We start from the raw sequence: 21,470 nt of genomic DNA, 5'->3' as shown, positions 1-21,470 counted from the left end.
CATAACAATATTGAGTGAAGCTCCTAGGCCACCAGGTCTGCCAGCTATATGTGGCTGCTGAAGGATACAAGATTTTCGGGGATTTGGTGTTACCAGGAATCTGGCTGAGAACTGGAGATGATCTGTAGTCAAGATGTGTAATATGCAATTTTGGGGCCAGATTTTTAATGGTGGGAACAACAAGTAGGCCTACAAAAATGGACAAGTGCCCATAGATAACTGAAGTTGTTCATGCACCTTTGTGGACACACCTGTTGCAAGTTTCTCTGAAAATTGTCTTAGTTGTGCAGTGCAGATGTCACACACAGTAATTTTTGCAAACATCATCCACAAACATATAGTCTTGATAAAATAGCCAGAGAACTGCAGCTTATAAACTATCCAGGAAATACATCACTGTGCAAAGCAGTGGGCATACTATGCCAAGGTACAAAACCAGCTTTTTCTTCCTTAGCAGTCTGAGTATTTAGGGAGACTTTCCGGGCTCTGAAACCTAACATTAGATATGATCCTTCATCACCTTTCTTGATCTCCCTTTGTTTTACTGTGTGTGAGGCGGGGGAGGGCTTTATTATCCTATATGATATAGAAGCATATGTTCTGTCCATGTTGATTACTTCCTATTAAGTAATGTCACCCATCTTTCTCTCTCTCCCCAAGATTACCAAAGTATGCCTGTCACTTCATTGAGATGTGTTTGATGGTAACAGCAGATCATGGACCTGCTGTATCAGGAGCCCATAACACCATTGTCTGTGCAAGAGCTGGAAAAGACCTGGTCTCTAGTCTCACCTCAGGCCTTCTCACTATTGTAAGCATTTAACATCTGAGACATTCAGTCTTCCTTCTTAATATAGAATTTCCTCCTTAATATAGAATTTGATCTTTACTTACACTCCTTAGCAATAGTGACCTGGTAGCAAGTCAGAACTTGGCACTATTCCTGTGCCATAGACTAACCTGAGCCTCAATTACTCTTTAGTTATCCTCCCCTAATTACTCTGTCACTGATTAAAACATAAGCTTTATGTAAAATCCAGTACTAACGTAGAGTAGCTGGAGAAATACATTAATGAAACTGGATCAGATAAGAACCACTGGGAAATAATGTGTGTGAATTGGACCCTTTCATCTCTAGATCACTGGTTTAAATCCAACCCCAGAAGGGTAGTAACCGAAAGCTGACAACTGTTTGATATTCAAGTATGTGAAATGTGCTTAGGTCTAAGTTCTGAAGCATATAAATGTCTATATCACAAAGCATATCATTTACTATGAGCACTAACTGACCCCTTTTTATTGGGAGTCTCAGAAATGTACAAGAATTAAATGGGCTGTTTAATCTTATTTATCTTTTTGCCCAGAGGGGATGGATACCATCTCTAGTTGTTTACAATTGACCAATAAGTCCCAAATGGTTCTTTATCTTGGACCCCTGCATAGTCTAATCCTGCTTTCATAATGGCCTTATTATGAGTGTGGGGGTGCTGTGGAGAAGGGATTTTGGTTCTTGCATCTACTGTAGCATGCAGCTGTAGAAATCTTTTCAGGAGTTTAACTTGTGTATGTTGGGCACAGGGAGACCGATTTGGTGGTGCGTTGGATGCTGCAGCTAAGATGTTCAGTAAGGCCTTTGACAGTGGTATTATCCCTATGGAGTTTGTCAACAAGATGAAGAAAGAAGGGAAACTGATTATGGGCATTGGACACAGGGTCAAATCAGTAAGTAACCTATCTTGTTTTAGTAGGGTAGGGTTTTTTCTGTGGGAGGAGTAAAATAAATTAAAAAAAAGTAATTGGTGGAAGGATGGCAATTTGTACAAGTGGTATTTGGACTAATGCTTAAAACAATACTTGTATATAAGGTGGTATTTGGATACTTGGGTGGCACATCAGCAGTAGAGAGCAGTTCAGCATTGTTTAAACAGTTACTTTATGACAGTGCTGATGACATTTTTCATCTTTTACAGTTTAGTATTTGGTCCTCCATTCACAGGCCTTAAAAATAAATAGATTTAATTTCTGAATTGAGTGCATGAATGTGAAAGAAAGAGTAGACATGAACTAAAAATCTTACATGAACTAAACTGTAGCATAGGATCTCTATAGATAGAATCTTAGGACTGGAAGGAACCTCAAGAGGTCATTTAGTCCAGTCCCCTACACTCATGGCAGGACTAAGTGCTATCTAGACCAGTGGTTTTCAAACTATAGCAACCTGAGGACCCCCATTTTGATTTAAAAATTTTAGGGGACCATCTGCTCTGCCCCTTCTCTGAGCCTCTGCCTGCTCACTCCATCTTCTCCTCCCGTCATTCACTCTCCCCTGCCCTCACTCACTTTTGCTGGGTCAGGGGGTAATTCCATGTTCTTCTAATAGGAATATAGCAGTAGGGATATATTATTACCATCCTGTTCAGGTGGTCAGTAATGACTGTGAAATGCTCAGGAAGATGAGCAAGACTATTAAAATAAAAAAATTCAATAATAATGGGGGATTTAAATTATCCCCATATTGACTGGGTACATGTCACCTCAGGAAGGGATGCAGAGAAAGTTTCTTGACCCCTTAGGTGATTGCTTTTCAGAGAAGCTAGTCCTGGAACCCACAAGAGGGAAGAGAATTCTTGATTTAGTCCTAAGTAGAGCACAGGGTTCTGGTCCAAGAGGGGACTATAGTTGGACCACTTGGTAATAGTGACCATGATGTAATATCCCTGTGTGGGGAAAACATCAGAGTAGCTGAACACTGAAACATTTTTGAAAGATAAACTACACGACAACAAGACAGTTAGTTAAATAGAAATTAAAAGGTATTGTGTCAAAAATGAAATCTCTGCAAGCTACATGGAAACTTTTTTTTTTAAATACCATAGTACAAACTTAACATAAAATGTATACCCCACGTAAGTACATCAGAAGCAGGAGACTAAACAACCACTATGGCCCCTGGATGATCAAGATCCTAAAGGAGCACTTACGGTCTATTAAGGCCATTGTGGAGAAACTAAACGAATTCTTTGTATCGATCTTCATGGCTGAGGCTTAGTCATTCTTTTTGGGTGACAGAGCTGAGGAATTATCCCAGATTGAGGTATCAGTAGAGGAAGAAGCTTTGGAACAAACTGATAAATTAAATAGTAATGAGTCACCAGGCCTTGCTGGTATTCCCCCAAAGAATTCTGAAGGAACTCAAATGTGAAACTGCATAACTATTAAGTGTAGTCCGTGACCTGTCATTTAAATCAGCTTCTTTACCAAATGACTGAAATGTAGCTAATGTGATACCAGTTTTTGAAAATGGCTCCAGAGGTAATTCTGGCAATTACAAGCTGGTAATCCTGACTTCAATACCAGGCACAGTGGCTGAAACTATAGTAAAGAATAGCGATAGAAATGTAGCCGTGTTAGTCTGGTCTAGCTGAAACAAAAAACAGGACTATGTAGCACTTTAAAGACTAACAAGATGGTTTATTAGGTGATGAGCTTTCGTGGGCCAGACCCACTTCCTCAGATCAAATAGTGGAAGAAAATTGGCATGACCATTCTCCAGATACTTACTGATGCTCTGTTTCCCACCCCCTTCCCTTTTTCTTCCCCTCTTCTGCCCCCCGCCTCCCGCCCACCCTTCCCCTCCTATTTATTTTGTGTTCACATCCCAAACTCATAACTCTGGTCATCTGAAGAAGTGGGCTGTGCCCACAAAAGCTCATGATACCACCTACATGTTTTCTTAGTCTATAAAGTGCTACCACAGACCACTTGTTGTTGTTTTTTTAGATTAACTTGTGTTACTGGGGAAGAGTTATTGGTTTTTATAAGAGGAAATCTTGCTTCACCTATGTACTAGTATTCTTTGAGGGATTCAACAAATGTGAACAAGGGAGATCGATTGGATATAGTTTGTTTAGATTTTCAGAAAGCCTTTGGCAAGATCCCTCTCCAATGGCTCTTAAGCAAAGCAAACTATCATAGAATAAGAAGGAAGGTCCTCAACTGGTTAAAGGATAGGAAGTAAAGGGTGGGAATCAATGGTCAGTTTTCAGAATGGAAAGAAGTGAATAGTGGTGTCCTCTAGGGGTCTGTGTTGGGACAGTCCTATTCAACGTGTTCATAACTGATCTGGGAAAAGGGGTAAATAATGACCCTTATTGTGGCAAAATTCAGATATAAAACTACTCAAGATTAAGTCCCAGGCATAATGCAAAGAACTATAAAAGAATCTCTCAAAACTGGGTGACTGGCCAAAAAATGGCAGATGAAATTTGATGTTGATAAATGTAAAGTAATGCATATAGGAAAACAAAATCCAAACTAAACGTATAAAATGACAGGGTCTAAATTTGTTGGAAATAATTAAGAAAAGTTTGGATCACGAGACAGAAAATCTCATATTGCCTCTGTATAAATACACCCACATCTTGAATATTGCATGCAAATGTGACTGTCCCATCTCAAAAAAGATATATTGGAATTGGAAAAGGTTCAGAAAAGGGCAACAAACATTTTTAGGAGCATGAAATGGCTTCTGTATGAAGAAAGATTAATAAGTCTGGGACTGTACAGCTTGGAAAAGAGATGGCTAAGAGGGGGAGGGTATGATTGAGGACTATAAAATCATGACCAATGTGGAGAAAGTAAATAAGGAGGTGCTATTCATGAGAACGAGTAGTCACCAAACAAAATTAATAGGCAGCAGATTTAAAACAAACAAAAGGAAGTATTTCTTTACACATGCACATTCGACCTATGGAACTCACCAGAGGATGTAATGAAGGCCAAAACTATTAACAAGATTCAAAAAAAGAACTAGATTAAATTCATGGAGGATAGGTCCACCAATGGCTATTAGCAAGGATGGGCAAGGGTGGTGTCCCTTGCTGGGAATGAATGACAGTGAATGGATCACTTGATTACTTGTTCTGTTCATTCCTGATGGGGCACTTGCATTGCCTAGATGGATCTTTGGTCTCACCCAGTATGGCTGTTCTTATGTTTTAAAAAAAAAAAAAAAAAAAAAAAGCACTATAAGGAGACAACTTTTTAGGTTGGCTTCAAACAAAGGCTCATTTGAGATGATGATTACAGTAAGATGTACAGTGGCAGACACACATGTAATAGAATGTGTTCTTAACTTGCAGATAAATAATCCAGATATGAGAGTTCAGATTCTCAAGGACTACGTGAAGCAGCACTTTCCTGCTACCCCACTGCTGGACTATGCACTGGAAGTAGAAAAAATTACAACTTCCAAGGTAAAACACCCTCTGCATTTTTATTCTGTCACTTTGCAGGGGAAAAAAAATCTTTCTGGGATGTTGCAGGAATTTTTCGTTTCTTGGTTTTAACTGGAGAGGGAGTAATGCATTGCTACCAATAAAATCCAGAGATGTAGCATTGAATGGGAGCCAGGTACAGCTACCGCATGAGCTGTGGATGAAGTGAGCCTTGTAAACTAGGAAATTCCATACTGCCAGCCAACGGTTCTACAGAATAGTTTGTGACTGCCCTCCTCGTTTAATTTGACAGTATGGTCACAGAGATGCCAGATCCCAGCCCTTGAACCAAGTAGAGCCCCAAGCAGATGATGATGGGAGAGGGTTCCCCCCTCATTCAAATTGATTCTGGCTTTCAAGCAGATTGCCAAATTAGACTTCTGTGTTACAAAGTGTGGGTGACCCTTATTGCATGCAGTCTAAGGCACGGAAGGCCATTTGAGACAGAAGTTGCCGGATGAATGTGAGTTACTAACAGGTAACATTTTCCACTTTCTTCAGAAACCAAATCTTATCCTCAATGTGGATGGCTTCATTGGAGTTGCCTTTGTTGACGTGCTCAGGAACTGTGGCTCTTTCACCCGGTAAACATTGATGTATTTTCTGTAGCACTTATGTGAAGTTGGGGAGGAAGGGTAAAATCCTGGTGCCATTGACATGATGGAAGTTTTGCCGTTGCCTTCAATGGGGCTAGGATTTCATCTGATATATGCAAGACAATGCACCCTGCAATAGTCAGGGCTTTCTGCGAGAAGATTTTCCAGGAGAAACTGGTTCTTCAGTTTGCATTGGGGGTGGTTTAGAGCTGCTCTGGGAACCATTGTACTAAAGTACTCTGTTACCAAGAACTGTTTGTTACTTATCGAAGGGAAGAAGCAGATGAATATATTGACATCGGAGCCCTCAATGGTGTGTTTGTGCTTGGCAGAAGTATGGGATTCATTGGTAAGTTTCACATGCACTCAAAAGCCCTATTCATGTGATCTTCCCCCATCACCACATCTTTTACCCTTTCAATTTTCACACACTCTTGACTGAATGCGGTGCATCAGCAACACTTCCAGCCCAGAAGAACCTGCTGGGATCCTCTTGGTGCTGGGCTTTTTAAGCTAATGGTTGAACAATAGTTAGGATTCTCATCCATCCTCCTGGAGCTGCGTGAATGATCTTTAAGCACTCCACTACCCTGAAACTGGAACTGAAAGCACTGGTTGCACAGTGCCAGCACCATCACTGTTTGCATAGTTGCTACTGAGAAAACAACAAACATCCAAATCCTCTGTGCTTATGCCCAGTGACACAGGGAGTGATCTTATTTCCTGCTCAGTGACGGGGCATATCATATGTACTACTTATTGCTTCTCAAAAGGCAAAGCATGGGATGGATGTAATTCTAGCAAATAAAATGATCTACATAGCTTTTGTACGAGAGACTTTTTGTTTTGTTAGGGCTTTTTGCTCATTTTGGGGTTTCTCTGTTGCTCAGAAGCAAGTTTTGAGCTCATGTCACCTAAGAATAGTTACGATGTCAGCTTCACGTGACTGCCTAAAGCCAAGTCCTATGCTTGGATTTATTTAAAAAAAAAAAAAAAGCATGGAAGCTTTTGTGACAAACAGCAATAACACTTGTAGTCATGCTCTGAAATTGGAGTAACTGGATCTCATGCTTTAGTGTATAAGATCATTTGTGGGGCCTGGAAAGGACAAGTTTCAAGCAGTCAGTCTGGGAGGAATGGAAACTGATTGCTCCATGTAAAGATCACTTTCGTTTTAGGACACTATCTGGATCAGAAGAGGCTGAAACAAGGTCTGTATCGTCACCCATGGGATGACATCTCCTATGTTCTACCAGAGCATATGACTATGTGATAGCCAGTAGCACTGCTTCAAAACAGAGAAGCAAGTTGCCTGCATGGAAGACTGTTACACGTGGGACTTAAATGTAAAGGCCATGTGTGTATAGAAATCAAGAACTACTGTGCAAAGCAGCTATTCTATAAGCATAAAAACTGATACAAATAAAACCAAAAGGTGTGATGTTCCATATGCTACCTGCTGTATTTCATGCTTGGAAGCAGCTGAACTTTGTCTCTTTTCCCCTGCCTCTTTTAATTTTTCTACTCATTTTATTTTTCTTTGTTTTTGACAAGATTTTAAGATTGTTTGGGGAGGGGTATTGTTGTTTGCTCATGGGTACAGCTGCTTTTGACTTGAAGAACTAGACGTGTTAGCCTGAAAATAAGTTGCAACATTCTTGACAAAAGGAGGAACCAAAACCTGAAGTATATTGTTCCCCATCAGCTATGAGTTGGGGTTCTTTTGTAGTTTTCAGTTTGTTGGCTCTGTGTTTACCTCCACAGTTGAATAATATCCTATGTAGTGGGACCACTGCAGATATATCCAATGTCATTCAAACTCTGGTGTAGTAATTTAAAATGTAAAAGTTGTAACATATACTCTTGGTAAAACTGTGAAACTACCTGTATTCCATGTTCTATATTTATGCAGCCAACTCATAATTTACCACCATATTGCTTACAGGAAATGCTGATGCACTACATTATCTACATATGCAACATGCATATTCAGTGGGTCTTTAATTATAGTTGCTATAATAATTTCAGCATCCTATTGGTCTCTGTTTTATTGTAATCTAACTTAAATAAACAATATAGTAATAATTTTAGCTGGATTTTGTTTTTGTTTTTTAGTGTTGGTATCTTGAGATTTGTTTGTACTGAATCTTCATTTATGAAGGGAAATAGATGACTTTAGAACACATGGTAATCTGTGTTCTTCAGATCTATAATTTCTATTGTTCCTTTTGCGTTTTCCTTCTGAAGATGAGGCCCACAATGTCTCCTTCTGGGCACCCCAAATCACTAGTCACTTAAGTTTGGGCCTTAATGTGTTGCTAAAAATCGTGTTTTGTCATGCGTAGGAGTTAAGATAGTGGCAATGAGGGAAATATAAATACCTGGATAAACTTGGCAGAAATGGACAAGATCTTACAGCATGGCTACATCTATATTGGCAAGATTTTGCACAAATACTCTTTAACACAAGAGTTTTTGCATTAGAGTATTTGAGTAAGAGAGCGTCTACACTGGCATGTGCCTTTGCGCAAAAGCACATCTTTTGCACAAACATCCGTGCCAGTGTAGGCGCTCTCTTGCACAAGAAAGCGCCGATGGCCATTTTAAACATCGGGGTTTCTTGCGCAAGAAATTGATGTTGCCTGTCTACACTGGCCTCTTGTGCTAGAACAGTTGCAAAAGAGGGCTTATCCTTGAGCAGGAGCGTATTTGCGCAAGAAGCAATGATTTTATAGATTAGAACGTCAGTGTTCTTGCGCAAGTACTCACAGCCAGTGTAGACAGGTGGCAAGATTTTTGCGCAAAAGCAATTGCTTTTGTGCAAAATCTTGCCAATGTAGACGTAGCCCATGGGTTTAAGATGTGAGGGGAAAGAGGTCAACGTACCTTTCTGCAATTTTTGTGTAGTTAAGGGACTTAATATGTATAAATGCTCAGTAGCATAGCATTTAAGTTGGGGTGCTATCATTCTGCATTAATGATCACAATGTCCAAAGTCATTTAGAGCAAGATGAGCTGTAGTTAATTTTAAATCATGGAGACAAAAGTAAACTCAACTGCACTGTAAATAAAGTACAGTGCAGGAAAATTAGTGAATGCCTTGTGCCATCCTAGTAAAGCTCCTATGCTGCTAAATCCTCCCAAGGAATTAGGAGAATGTGGTTCAAAACTTTTCCCTCTGGCTTGGTGGAACCAAACTGTGTAAAATTATGGGTAAATGTAGGTTTATGCTTTGGTAGATGGTTACTGTAACAGTTACAGCAAGTGCTGTCTACACATTTTGGATTTCCACAGCAATGGGATATGTAATGTAAGACAAATTCACAGGGGTAGCCATGTTAGTGTGTGTTGGCATAAACAAGGAGGAGTCTTGTGGCTCCTTTAAAGACTAACAATTTGTGGGCTGGAGCCCACTTTGTCAGATGCATTAAGTGGAATCTTCAGTTGGGCATGGATATGGATATATATATTATTCACGGGTGAAAAGATGGGAGAGTTATATTACTATGTGGAGCCCACTGTTAATGAGGCCAGTTTAATCAGTGTGGATGTGGCCTGTTTCCAACGGTTGATAAGGTGAGAATACCAAAAAGGGAAAAATCGACTTTTTTTTTTTATTACTGACCTAGCCCCTCCCAGTCTCTATTCAGACCCAGTCTGATAGCATCACATTTGCATATGAACTCCAGCTCTGCGGCTTCACACCGCCGTCTGTTTTTGCAGGGATTTTTTTGCTCAAGAATGACAACTTTCAAGTCTGACCTCCCTGGGCACTCATGAACAAACTGCTTTCCTACTGGTTTTGAAACGCTACTGTTCTTGATGTCTGACTTGCATCCGTTTACTCTTGTGAGCAGGAACAGCCTGGCTTGTACATGGCAGAGAAGCATTGCTGACACATGATGGTGCATATAACGTGAGTAGATGTGCAGGGGAACACAGCCTTCTCGGACCACATGTATGCTTGGACATACCTTTCGAGTAGGAGTGGTTCCTGCAGGAAGGGTGTGTCTAGACAACAGGGTTTTTTTGAAAAAAGTGGCCCTTTTTCAAAAAAAAAAAAAAAAAACAACTTCCCGTGTCTAGACTGCTGCCATGTTCTTTCTAAACTAAATCAAAAGAACACGGCAGTTTTTTTGACCACGGAAAACCTTGTTTTACGACGAACTCCTTTTTTTGAAAGTGCTCTTTCGGGGGGGGAAAAAAGGCGCTATGTAATGCCAACTCTGCTTTTTCGAAAGAGAGCATCCAGACTGCCTGTGTGCTCTCTTTTGAAAAAGTGGCTTGCTTTTTTAAAAGTACTGGTTGTAGTCTAGATGCTCTTTTTTAAAAGGCTTTTTTGAACCCATCACCCTCCCCTGCCCTCCCCAGGTGCAGGCCCTGTCCCCTAGGCCACGCTGGAACCCACCTTACCTTCAGGGCATCCCTTATCCTGCCTTTCATCAGGGCCGCCTGGGTGTTGGCTGTCGCGTCCCACCAAAAAAGCCTCTTTCGAAAGAGGCTTGCAGTCTAGATGTAGCTTGAGAGAAGTGATGGCTGTGGTGTGACGAGGCTGCTCTCCTTAGCACCTGCCCTCTGGGCCTTGCTGTGCCTGGCAGCCCCAGGGCACTGAGCATCTGTCCTACCTGCTTCTGTCACTCCAGCAGCAGAGCAGGGCCTGGGGGCAGTTTTCCCTCCAGTGCTCCTAGGTCCAGTTAGGAGAAGGCCCATAACCCTGCTGCCAACGGGGGGGGGGGGGCTTAAGTCAGCCTGCGGGGTGGGGCTGAGGGAGGTGACTAGGGAGCCAAGGCTGCCTCTTTGCCTTGACCTCCCTGAGATACCTGCCCCTTCCTCGTGCCAGTGAAGCCAAACTACCTAAATGGTTGGGGGGAGGGAATAAACAGCGCTTAGAGGGAAACTGAGTCACGAGGACGCGCTGCCTACCGGCCTTCGAACTCGCCGCGCTTTACGCTCCCTGAGGAGAAGCCCCGCCCCTTTCCTGCGTGGCGCCTCCCGCCTTGGCTTTAACACGCGGCGGCGCGCGCAGGCGCCGTTGGGGCGAGCTGCGCGTGCCAGTGACGCGATTTCTCCGCGCGCGGCGGCGGTTGCGTGCCGTCTTCCCGCCTCCTTCCGGCAGCATCCCCGCGAGCCGTTGGGAGCCGGCGGCTGGGCAAGATGGCGGCGGCAGCGGCAGCGGCCTCTCCTCAGCCGCAGCCCGGGCCGGCGGGGGAGCGCGCGGGGGAGGCGGGCGGTGGGGCCGGGGCGGAGGAGGCGGAGGAGTTCACCTGCCTGGCGCACTGCAGCGAGCTGGCCTGGCGGCAGAACGAGCAGCGCCGCCTCGACCTCTTCTGCGACATCACCCTGGCCTTCGGCAGCGGCGCCGGGCCCCTGCGCGAGTTCCGCGCCCACCGCTCCGTGCTGGCCGCCGCCACCGACTACTTCACCCCGCTGCTGTCGGGCGGCTTCGCCGAGTCGCGCTCCGGCCGGGTGGAGTTGCGGAAGTGGAGCTCCGAGGGGGGACCCGAGCCTGACACGGTGGAAGCGGTGATCGCCTTCATATACACGGGCAGCATCCGTGTCAGCCCGGGCAATGTGCACGAGGTGCTGGAGATGGCCGACAGGTGAGGGGGAGTGCAGGGAGGCCGGCTTTTGGGGGCAGAGGGGCCCTGTGGCTGACAGGGCGAGGGTTGAGGTGCTTCACGGGTGAAGGAAGGAAAGAGCCTGGCTAGAGGCTGCCTGAGGCGATTTTCCCTTTTCCTCCCCGCAAAACTGCCAGATCCCCTTCTCCCCCATAGACCCATATTAGATTTGGCCTCCCTGCTTTTCAGGGGAAAGGGAAACTTCCTGAGAGGCGTTTTGATCTAGTGCACTGGGCACCATTCAAATGTCGGGTGGCCGGAGTAAATCTGCCACCCTAGGCAGCTGTCTGCTTGGTTTGTTGCTAGAGTGGTCGTTGGAGTTAGGGGTGGCTAGATAGGTGAGGGGGGCAAGGCGGCACAGAGGAGAAAGGTAAAAGCTGGTGAAGCAGACACACAGGTGAAGGGAGGAGGTGATGGAGATAGCTAGTAGGTGAAGTGCAGAGATGTGGGAGAGTGGCACTATATGTGAAAGAAAATGTAGAATCAACCGAAGTAAAAATCAGAAATGAACCAAAATGTTCCATAGAATCTCTATGGGTAGTAATTCCATGCTCTAATAATATAATATCGTAGAAGGGATATACAGTAAAATTCCAATAATCCGGCATCCAGTAGTCCGGCACTCCTGATAGTCCAGCATCGAAATGGCAAGAGCCTAGTGAGTGAGCTTCGGCAAAAAATGAGTCACAAGGTAACAGCGGCAGCAGCTGAACTGAGCAAAAAGGATAAAAAGGCTTAAAAAAACTAATAAAACGTTATAGTATACTGTATACAGTATGTACAATAAAAAGGTTAAGAACACTTTATATACTAAGAACACTTTATATACAGTATATAATGTATAGTGTGTGTGTGTATATATATATAAGTGTGTGTGTGTGTGTGTGTGTGTGTGTGTGTGTGTGTGTGTAAACCAGTTTATAGTACCTCCTGATAGGTGGTGTTGGATTATCAGATATGCTGGACTAAGTCCCATAGGTTCCGGATTATTGGAAGTCTACTGTATTACGGATCACCAGGCTAGTGCTAGTGAAATGGTAAGGGAGATTAGAGAGGCTATCACAATAAAACACTCAATATAGTGGGGGATTTTAACTATCCCCATATTTATTGGGTACACTTCACCTCAGGAAGGAAGGCAGAGAGAAAATTTCTTGATACCTTAAATGACTGCTTCTTGAAGCATCTGGTTCTGGAACCCAGAAGGGGAGAGGCAATTTTTGATGTAGTCCTAAGTGGCACACGGGATCTGGTCCAAAGGGTAAATATACCTGGAATGCTCGAAAATAGTGACCATAATGTAATAAAATTTAACCACCCTGTGGTGGGAAAAACACCTCAGCAGCCCGACACTATGGCATTTAATTTCAGAAAGGGGAACTACACAAAAATGAGGCTAGTTAAATAGAAATTAAAAGTTACAGTGACAAAAATAAAGTCCTTCAACTGCATAGAAGCTTTTCACAGACACCATAATAGAGGCCCGACTTAAATATACACCTCAAATTTAAAAACACAGTAAGAAAACCACTTAACAACTAAGTAGAAGCAGTGAGAGAGAAAAAGTCATTGTTCAAAAAGTGGAAATTAAATCCTAGTGAGGAAAATAGGAATGTAAACTGTCAAATTAAGTGTAAAAATATAATAAGAAATGCCAAAAAGAAGAACAGATACGGTTTGAGTTTTTGGTTAATAGCAAAATGTTTAAGTACATCAGAAGCAGGAAGCCTGGTAAACAACCAGTTGACTGTCAAGATGCCAAAGGAGCACTCAAAGACAATCAGGTAATTGAGGAGAAACTAAATGAATTCTTTGCTTCGGTCTTCACGGCTGAGGATGTTAGGGAGATTCCCAAACCTGAACCATTCTTTTTAGGTGACAAATCTGAGGAATTGTCCCAGATTGAGGTGTCATTAGAGGAGGTTTTGGAACAAATTGATAAACTTAACAGTAACAAGTCTCTGGGGCCAGGTGGCATTCATGCAAGAGTTCTGAAAGAACTCATGTAAAACTGCAGAACTATTCATTGTAGTTTGTAACCTATTCTTTAAATCAGCTTTTGTGATCCTGACAATTACAGACTAGTAAGTCTAGCGTCAGTACTGAAGAAGTTAGTTGAAACTATAGTAAAGAATAAAATTATCAGACACATAGGTGAACATCATTTGTTGAGGGAAAGTCATCATGGTTTCTGAAAAGGGGAAATCATGTCTTATTAATCTACTAGAGTTCTTTGAGGGGGGGGGGTCCAGTAGATATAGTGTCCTTAGATTTCTAGAAAGCCTTTGACAAGGTCCCTCCCCATGATGACTAACTTTACTTCAGAGCCTTTGGGATAACAGGGAAGCTCCTTTCATGGATTGATAACTGGTTAAAAGACAGGAAACAAAGGGTAGGAATTAAATGGTCAGTTTTCAGACTAGAGAGAGGTAACTAGTGGTGTCCCCCGAAGGTATGTACTGGGATCAGTCCTATTCAGTTTATTTATAAATTATCTCAGGAAAGGGGTGAACAATGAGTTGGCAAAATTTGCAGACGATACCAAACTGCTCAAGATAGTGAAGACCAAAGCAGACTGTGAAGAGCTTCAGAAAGATCTCACAAAACTAAGTGACTGGGCAACAAAATGACAAATTAAATTTAATGTTGGTAAATGTAAAATAATGCAAACTGGAAAAAATAATCCCAATATACATACAATATGATGGGGACCAATTTAGCTATAACTACTCAAGAGAGAGATCTTGGAGTCATTCTGTATAGTTCTCAGAAAACAACCACTCAATGTGCAACAGTAGTCAAAAGAGCAAATAATGTTAGGAATCATTAAAAAAGGGATAGCAAATAAGACCGAGAACATCGTATTGCCTCTATATAAAAGCATAGTATGCCCACATCTTGAATACTGCGTACAGATGTGGTCGTTTCATCTCAAAAAAGATATATGGGCATTGGAAAAGGTTTAGAAAAGAGCAACAAAATGATTAGAGGTTTGGAACAGGTCCCATATGAAGAGAGATTAAAAAGACTTGGACTTTTCAGCTTAGAAAAGTGGATACTAGGGGGAAGGGAATATGATAGATTACCAGTACAATCATGACTGGTGTGGAAATAGTGACTAAGGAAAAATTATTTAATTATTCCCATAACATAACTAGCTAGTTTAAAACAACAAAAGGAAGTTTTTCTTCACACAGCTCATGGCCAGCCTGTGAAACTCCTTGCAGGAGGACGTTGTCAAGACCAGGACTTTTATCTAGTTCTTTCTTGAGCTCTGTTAATTCATGGAGGATAGGTCCATCAATAGCTATTAGCCAGGATGGGTAGGAATGGTGTCCCTAGCCTCTGTCAGAAGCTGGGAATGGGTAATAGGAGAGGGATTGCTTGATGATTCCCTGTTCTGTTCATTCCCTCTGGGGCATCTGGCATTGGCCACTGTCGGAAGACAGGATACTGGGCGAGGTGGACCTTTGGTCTGACCCAGTATGGCTGTTCTTAAGTTGGAAAGTGGTTGTTGGGGGTGGTGGGACAGGGAACTTTGGGGCCTGTGGCTATTGATAAAGTGGTGAAGTTAGACCTAGTGGTGGGGTGATGATGGAGCTGTTAGGGAGGTGTGAGGTAGAACAGTGGCATGCTTTCTGAGTCTTACATTCTTCCTACAGGAACAGCATCATGTCTCTTCTCTGAATCCTTGTAGTTAGCTCATCTCTTCTAGTATAAGTTTTACAGTTCCTGAATTCTCTGAAGAGAAATGGATCCAAGCTGTACTTCTGGGGGTGGGCACAAGTCATGTACAGCATTCCTAGCCTCCAAAAAGCATCCCTGAGCTGCACCATGGAGATTTGGCATCCCAAATTCATCCCTAGAGCCTTCCAAGTGTGCAGATGTTCGCTTTATATTTGCTGGTATCATGCGGATATCCGCGGCTCATTTTTGCATCTAGAACCCTGCAAATGTGCTGATATCAGATTTCTATCAGCAGGTATGTATGCAGATATACATGGCTCATGTTTGCAGATACACATGTGTCTACAAACTTTTTGTATCTGCGCATGGCTCTCTTCAGCTCCCTGAAGGGTAATTTATTAGAGGCTACAGTAGACTGGTTGGAGACATCTGAATTCAATGCACTGATCTAGTAGGTGTCCCCATTCCACCAGCAATTAATATATATCTAGTGATCAGAGTAAGTATCCCAATTTGGCTTGCAGGCCTTGTGTGTGCTTGTAGGCTATAAATTGGTTAAAGGGAGCTGTTAAAAGAACAATTATATAATGTTGATTTCATAAATTACACCAGAAACTTAGCTGTTGGGCTGTATAAACTCTTTATTGCTAAAGAGATATGACAGGACTTAAACTCGCTCCCTTCAGTTAATGTCTTAACTCATCTTTGTATATTCTTTAGGTTTTTATTGACTCGGTTAAAGGAATTCTGTGGAGAATTTTTGAAGAAAAAACTGAATCTCTCCAACTGTGTGGCTATTCATAGCTTAGCTCATATGTATTCCTTGAACCAGCTTGCCCTGAAAGCTGCAGACATGATAAGAAGGAACTTCTGCAAAGTTATCCAAGATGAAGAATTCTACACATTGCCCTTTCACCTCATCAGAGACTGGCTTTCAGACTTGGAAATCACAGTGGACTCTGAAGAAGTTCTTTTTGAGACCATTTTAAAGTGGGTTCAGAGAAATGCTGGTGAAAGAGAGAGGTATTTTGCAGAACTCTTTAAACTGCTCAGGTTGTCTCAGATGAAACCCACTTATCTTACCCGGCATGTCAAATCTGAAAGGCTAGTATCCAGTAACGAAGCCTGTCTTAAATTAGTGTCTGATGCTGTGGAAAGTCATGCCCTGAGGGCTGAGAACTTGCAGTCTGGTAATTTGCAACATTCTGCTTACCCTGTAGCATTGCTGCCTCGCTTTGGGCAAAATATGGATGTCATCATGGTGATTGGTGGTGTATCAGAGGGAGGAGATTATTTAAGTGAGTGTGTGGGGTATTTCATTGATGAAGACAGGTGGGTAAACTTACCACACATACATAATTACCTTGATGGACATGCTGTTGCTGTTACAGAATCATATGTTTATGTGGCTGGCTCCATGGAGCCTGGCTTTGCCAAGACTGTAGAAAGGTACAATCCAAACAGAAATGTGTGGGAGCAAGTCTGTAATCTAGTAAGCAAAAAACATTCTTTTGGCCTTACTGAAGTCAAGGGAAACTTGTACAGTATTGGTGGACATGGCAACTTCAGTCCTGGCTTTAAAGATGTAGCCATTTACAATCCTGAGCAAGACAAATGGCACAACCTGGAGTCAGCCCCAAAGATCCTTCGTGATGTCAAAGCAGTCACCGTAGAAGATAGATTTGTTTACATTGCTGCTCGAACCCCAGTGGACAATGATAGTGAAGATGGCTTAAAGGCATTAATTACCAGATATGACACAGAGACAAGGCACTGGCAAGACATTGAGTCGCTGCCACTCATTGATAACTACTGCTCTTTTCAGATGTCCGTTGCCAACACAAACTTTTACCAGACAGCATCATGCTGCCCCAAGAGTTACCCCATAGATAATGAAGAGGCTAAGAGACAGATCTCTGGCAGAATGCCAGACGAGATTCTGGAAAGTTTGCCTCCAGAAGTTCTTATTATTGAAGGGGCAGCCATTTGCTATTATAAAGATGATGTTTTCATCATTGGTGGGTGGAAGAACAGTGATGATATAGATAAGCAATACAGAAAAGAGGCCTATCGTTACTGTGCTGAGAGAAAACGATGGATGCTTCTGCCTCCCATGCCGCAACCTCGCTGTAGAGCAACAGCCTGCCATGTGAGAATACCATTCAGATGCTTACATGGTACACAAAGATACCCTATGCCACCAAACTTGATGTGGCAAAAGGATAGAATACGGCAGATGCAGGAACAACATCGACATTCTTTAAACACGCGAGGAATGCCCCGCTCACAGATTGAGTGCTAATTCATGGAAGACCATTCCTATAATTAACCTGGTTTAAGAATACAGTGTTATCTATTTTGTAAGTCTTAGTACATTGCCATCATGTATTAAGATTTGGGTGGCTGATTTGATGCATAAAAGTAATATTGTTACTTAAATTTTGAGGGTGGGAAATAGTTAACATCTAAAATCCCTCTCGTGTATCATTGAGAAGAGCATACAGTAGCCTGGGTTCCTGTGTGATGAAATGCCTGACACTTTAAGAAAATATAGTGCAGAATCTGTTAATTCTCTTGTCAGGCCCTTACTTTCAAGGATTTGTATGGATTTTAAAAAAACAAATCCAACTTAATGCATTTTAACCATTATATTTAGATATATTCTTAAAGCACCAATTTTATTTGCACTTACATGTTGATATTCCTGTAGCTTCTCTTCTCCTGAGTAGCTGAAAGTTGCATACATTTGGAATCTGTGCACTTGCTTCTCCAAAATTGAAGGCACATAAAATAGTTAGAGGAATACCTGTGTATAAAAATAAAAGCACAATCTTTTTTCATAAAATTACTTCAAGATGGTTCTGTATGAAATATTTTGTTTCTGAATATTGTAGAAATGCCAGCATTTACTTATAGCAAATGACTGGTAAAACATCAGAGACATACTAAAATGGGACTTGAGACAGCACCTGGGAGGATTTTACTATTTGAACATTTCATGTTTCTGGGGCTCTTCTTTGTCAGTTTGATTAGAAACTTAGGCAAACAATCAACCTCATTCAGTGACTGAAAACAGTAAAAATGTTAAACTAAAAAAAACCCAAACTGTCCACTTCTAAAATATCTGAGACAATTAGGGATTACTAAAAGCAAAATTAGTTCATAGTGTGATATTAAAGATTGACTTGAAGGGTTTTTCCAAATGACACACATTTAATTCCAGTGAGAGTTTGAAAAGTGAACCTGTATCCAGCCTGACTGACAATCAGTACTTTTTTGCCTTTAATATATTTTCTCTCTAAATTTAAAGTAACAATGCCACACTGTTCCTTACTAGATTAGCACTTTGTGCTTCTGACAATGAGAAGCTTTTAGTAATCTTAAGCCTTCACAATCTTCGAATGTTTGAATTTATTCTGTTTGCAGCATTTAAAGCTGATTGGATAAAATTAAGCAATTTCATTTTTTTACATCTGAAATTGTTTTATAAATAAGGCCATGTTTGTTCTAGATTACTTAATACTCCAAGGGAAATATCCAACATGTTGTCCCATTGAAGTAACGTTTCCTGGAAGTAACAATCCAACTAGCTCTCTCCTCTTCTTCTCATTGCTAAAGAGCTCCAAAAACTTTCTCACTTATTTCTTGTAAATTCTGTTGTCCTTCCTACCTCCTCTTCTTCCCTAGCTTTCCCTTTATTTAACTGTTTTGATTATTTCTACTGGAGCTGTAACTCAGGATCTTAGGGAAAAGAAAGGAATACTAATGAGGGTATCCTGAATGACTATACAGTCAAATGGAAAAGCAGTTTACTTTCTCTTGTTCATGTTACGGTATTGTTAGTGTCTTAAACGGGGGCAGCTAATTTTGGAAAGCTCTTCAAAAGTAGTTTAACTTTCTGACCTGACACTTCTCATTTTCCAGTTCAGCAGGTAGTCTAGATCATGTCTGAAAATAGTAGGTAAGTCTTTCAACTGCATGATATGTACAGGTTTTTCTGACTTGCATTTCCTCTTGAAATTCACTTGATATTATCTGTATCATTAACTTGCCTTGCTATAGTATTCAGACTAATCCAGCCTTGTAAAAATTACCATGACAAAGTAACAACTCAGATACAAGCTAATCACCTGCTATTACCATGATGTTGGATTTTACTTGGCTATCGAATTACACTGCAAGAACCAGTGTGCAAGTTAAAATTTGAGAGGTGGGCCTAACCTGTTTAAAAGGAGAAATCAGTTAAATTATTCAAGTTCAAGGCTGACATCCAGAAGTTGCTGGCCCTGAAAGACTTAATTAACTCATTTGGCAAAGTGCAGATGAATATAATTTATCAACCACACTGATAGAGCATTTGGTTGTAATGTATCATTAGTATATATTTCAATTGCAATCTAAGCAAAATATCACTGACGATCAACCTAGACTAGTGGGTTCCCAAGCAAACCTCTCATGATCTTGTTTGGTTATAACAAAATATAACTACTCAGAAAATAACTTTTAGCTTTTGTTCATCTTACCAGGTCTTAATATTCTTAAAGATGTAAAAATAATGTCATGCCAGAGTGATCTAACTTGTGAATGCCAGCCACGGTTTACTGTGTGGTGCACTTTATCTCACTGTTGGTGTGTTCAATTGCATGATGAGTGATGGGTACCATGCAGCATAGTCAGTTTCAGTTTTATGGCCATTCCAAGGGAACTCTTCATTTTTAAATAGCCTTTTTTACCTTGAATGTTTGTGGATCAATGGCATCTGCACACACTGTTGTTTTTAAACAAAGTCTGATTGCCCACTGTACACTAAGTAGTTGTTATAAGTTGTAGAAAACTTAAATGTGTGGTGACTGTGGATCTACCTCGGTCCATTAATCTATCCGCCATTTAACAAGTTTCTTGTGGCCCTTGATTAGCATAGCGTGGTGGTACATGTAAAACACTCCTTTGCAAAACTCTGAGCGCTCTTAGCTGTAGTTATAGCAGGATAGATAAACTAACAAGAATCTTACTCCCATAAGAAGTAAGTATAACTAAACAGACTCCTATCTTTGTCTTAATATTCCAACTATTCTGCCCTCTGAAAGACAATCATACCTTTTTGGCTATTCTAAACACATCCCATTAAATGCATGTCCTATGTCCTATCTTTCTGTTCAAAAGGTTAGTGAAATAAGTTAAGGATGCCACCAGCTAGGCTGCTGGCACTGTAATAATTTCCAGGTGCCATATGTGTACATAGTATTTTATAAAGCCTGAGCGGTCTGTTGGTAAGTAACTGTTTTGTATGTATTTTTAATGCTTCTCTTGCACAAGGTTAGAAAGACACCACTCCAAGCGAATAGAATATATGCCATCTTTTTAAATGCACTAAGGATTCTGAAACAAACTTCTCTGCCTCAGCTTATTGATGTTAGCCCCAAATTATTTTTGCATTACAGTAAACAGTAAAATAACAGGACTATTGTGTCAGTGTATATTAAAGAGACTGTATTGTTTTCTAGAGACAGACTGCTTTGTGCAGATTAACAAAGTTTAAGAGCCTTTAACCCTAAGTTAAAATAGTATACTGTAGTATTTGACTTGTTTATAAAGGACCCAGTAAGTAGAAATGTATTTGTAAGACTTAGCTTTATCTTCAGCCACTTCTCAAATTATACTAGACTATAATTGTTTTTAATATAACCAATATAAGTGGAAGCCTCCTAATACAAGCGCTCTTGAGACTATAGTCCAATAAATAACACATGTTAAATAAAGACGTAACTAGGTGTTTGAAGACCATTATAATCGTAGATTTTCCTCATGGATCCACATCATTCTAGATCCCATGACCTATGAGGCAGCTGTTCTTTTCTGTCAGTTTTAGTGCAGGCTTCTGCAGGTGGTTGGAGAAGCAGTACCCTCTATACCTGGAAGAATTGAATTTCTTTCTGTACGGTAAAGTAGAGTTTGTTCAAGGCTGTTTGAAACTAATAATATTGTAATATTTAAGTTCTTGACATTACACTGCTTTGTTGTAATGAAATTGAATTAAATAAACTTTTTATTTCTCTATTCTAGTGTTCCATATGTTTTTTTGCTACGTTATGGTATTTAGCACTACAGGCCATCCTCGCTATAAGTCCAAGATATGTTCCAAAAAACTTTTCTTCCCGCAGCTGACTTCCATTTGTGCAAATTGGTTTTTTTTTTTTTTTTTTTACCCGACTTAGGAGTGGGGAATGAGAGGCCTTATAATGCATCAGTTCCTACAAACGTCAACCACTTTCGTGTGGAATGGATGAATACCG

At 41.1% G+C, this 21,470-nt stretch overlaps 2 protein-coding genes across 6 annotated transcripts in view; both read left to right on the top strand.

Moving 5' to 3' along the window:
* The window catches only part of ACLY (ATP citrate lyase), a 64,046-nt gene extending 56,084 nt beyond the window's left edge, over positions 1 to 7,962 (top strand). For all 5 annotated transcript variants that reach the window (XM_075911562.2, XM_075911564.2, XM_075911560.2 and 2 more), the window contains 6 exons: positions 661 to 811; positions 1,579 to 1,722; positions 5,142 to 5,255; positions 5,778 to 5,860; positions 6,145 to 6,221; positions 7,051 to 7,962. In XM_075911562.2, the coding sequence (XP_075767677.2) occupies positions 661 to 811; positions 1,579 to 1,722; positions 5,142 to 5,255; positions 5,778 to 5,860; positions 6,145 to 6,221; positions 7,051 to 7,145 (664 nt within the window). In that variant the 3' untranslated portion in view covers positions 7,146 to 7,962. The remainder of the gene's footprint in view (positions 1 to 660; positions 812 to 1,578; positions 1,723 to 5,141; positions 5,256 to 5,777; positions 5,861 to 6,144; positions 6,222 to 7,050) is intronic.
* A 2,972-nt stretch (positions 7,963 to 10,934) lies between these two features.
* Positions 10,935 to 21,234, top strand: KLHL11 (kelch like family member 11). Its single transcript, XM_075911565.2, has 2 exons — positions 10,935 to 11,472; positions 15,898 to 21,234. The coding sequence occupies exons 1-2, from the start codon at positions 11,027 to 11,029 to the stop codon at positions 17,477 to 17,479; spliced, it is 2,028 nt and encodes a 675-aa protein (XP_075767680.2). The 5' UTR covers positions 10,935 to 11,026; the 3' UTR covers positions 17,480 to 21,234.
* The last annotated feature ends 236 nt before the right edge of the window (positions 21,235 to 21,470 follow it).

The sequence above is a fragment of the Pelodiscus sinensis genome, chromosome 29 (genome assembly GCF_052426305.1).
Source record: "Pelodiscus sinensis isolate ZL-2025 chromosome 29, ASM5242630v1, whole genome shotgun sequence".
Lineage (NCBI taxonomy): Eukaryota > Metazoa > Chordata > Testudines > Trionychidae > Pelodiscus > Pelodiscus sinensis.
The sequence above is the reverse complement of the archived record's forward strand: the minus strand, read 5'-3'. Positions and strand labels throughout refer to the sequence as shown.

Excerpts from the sequence above, each read along its gene's own strand:
- KLHL11 (XM_075911565.2), top strand. The coding sequence starts at position 11,027 with ATGGCGGCGGCAGCGGCAGCGGCCTCTCCTCAGCCGCAGCCCGGGCCG. Across the intron at positions 11,473-15,897 it reads GTGCTGGAGATGGCCGACAG|GTTTTTATTGACTCGGTTAA; the intron begins GTGAGGGGGAGT and ends TATATTCTTTAG.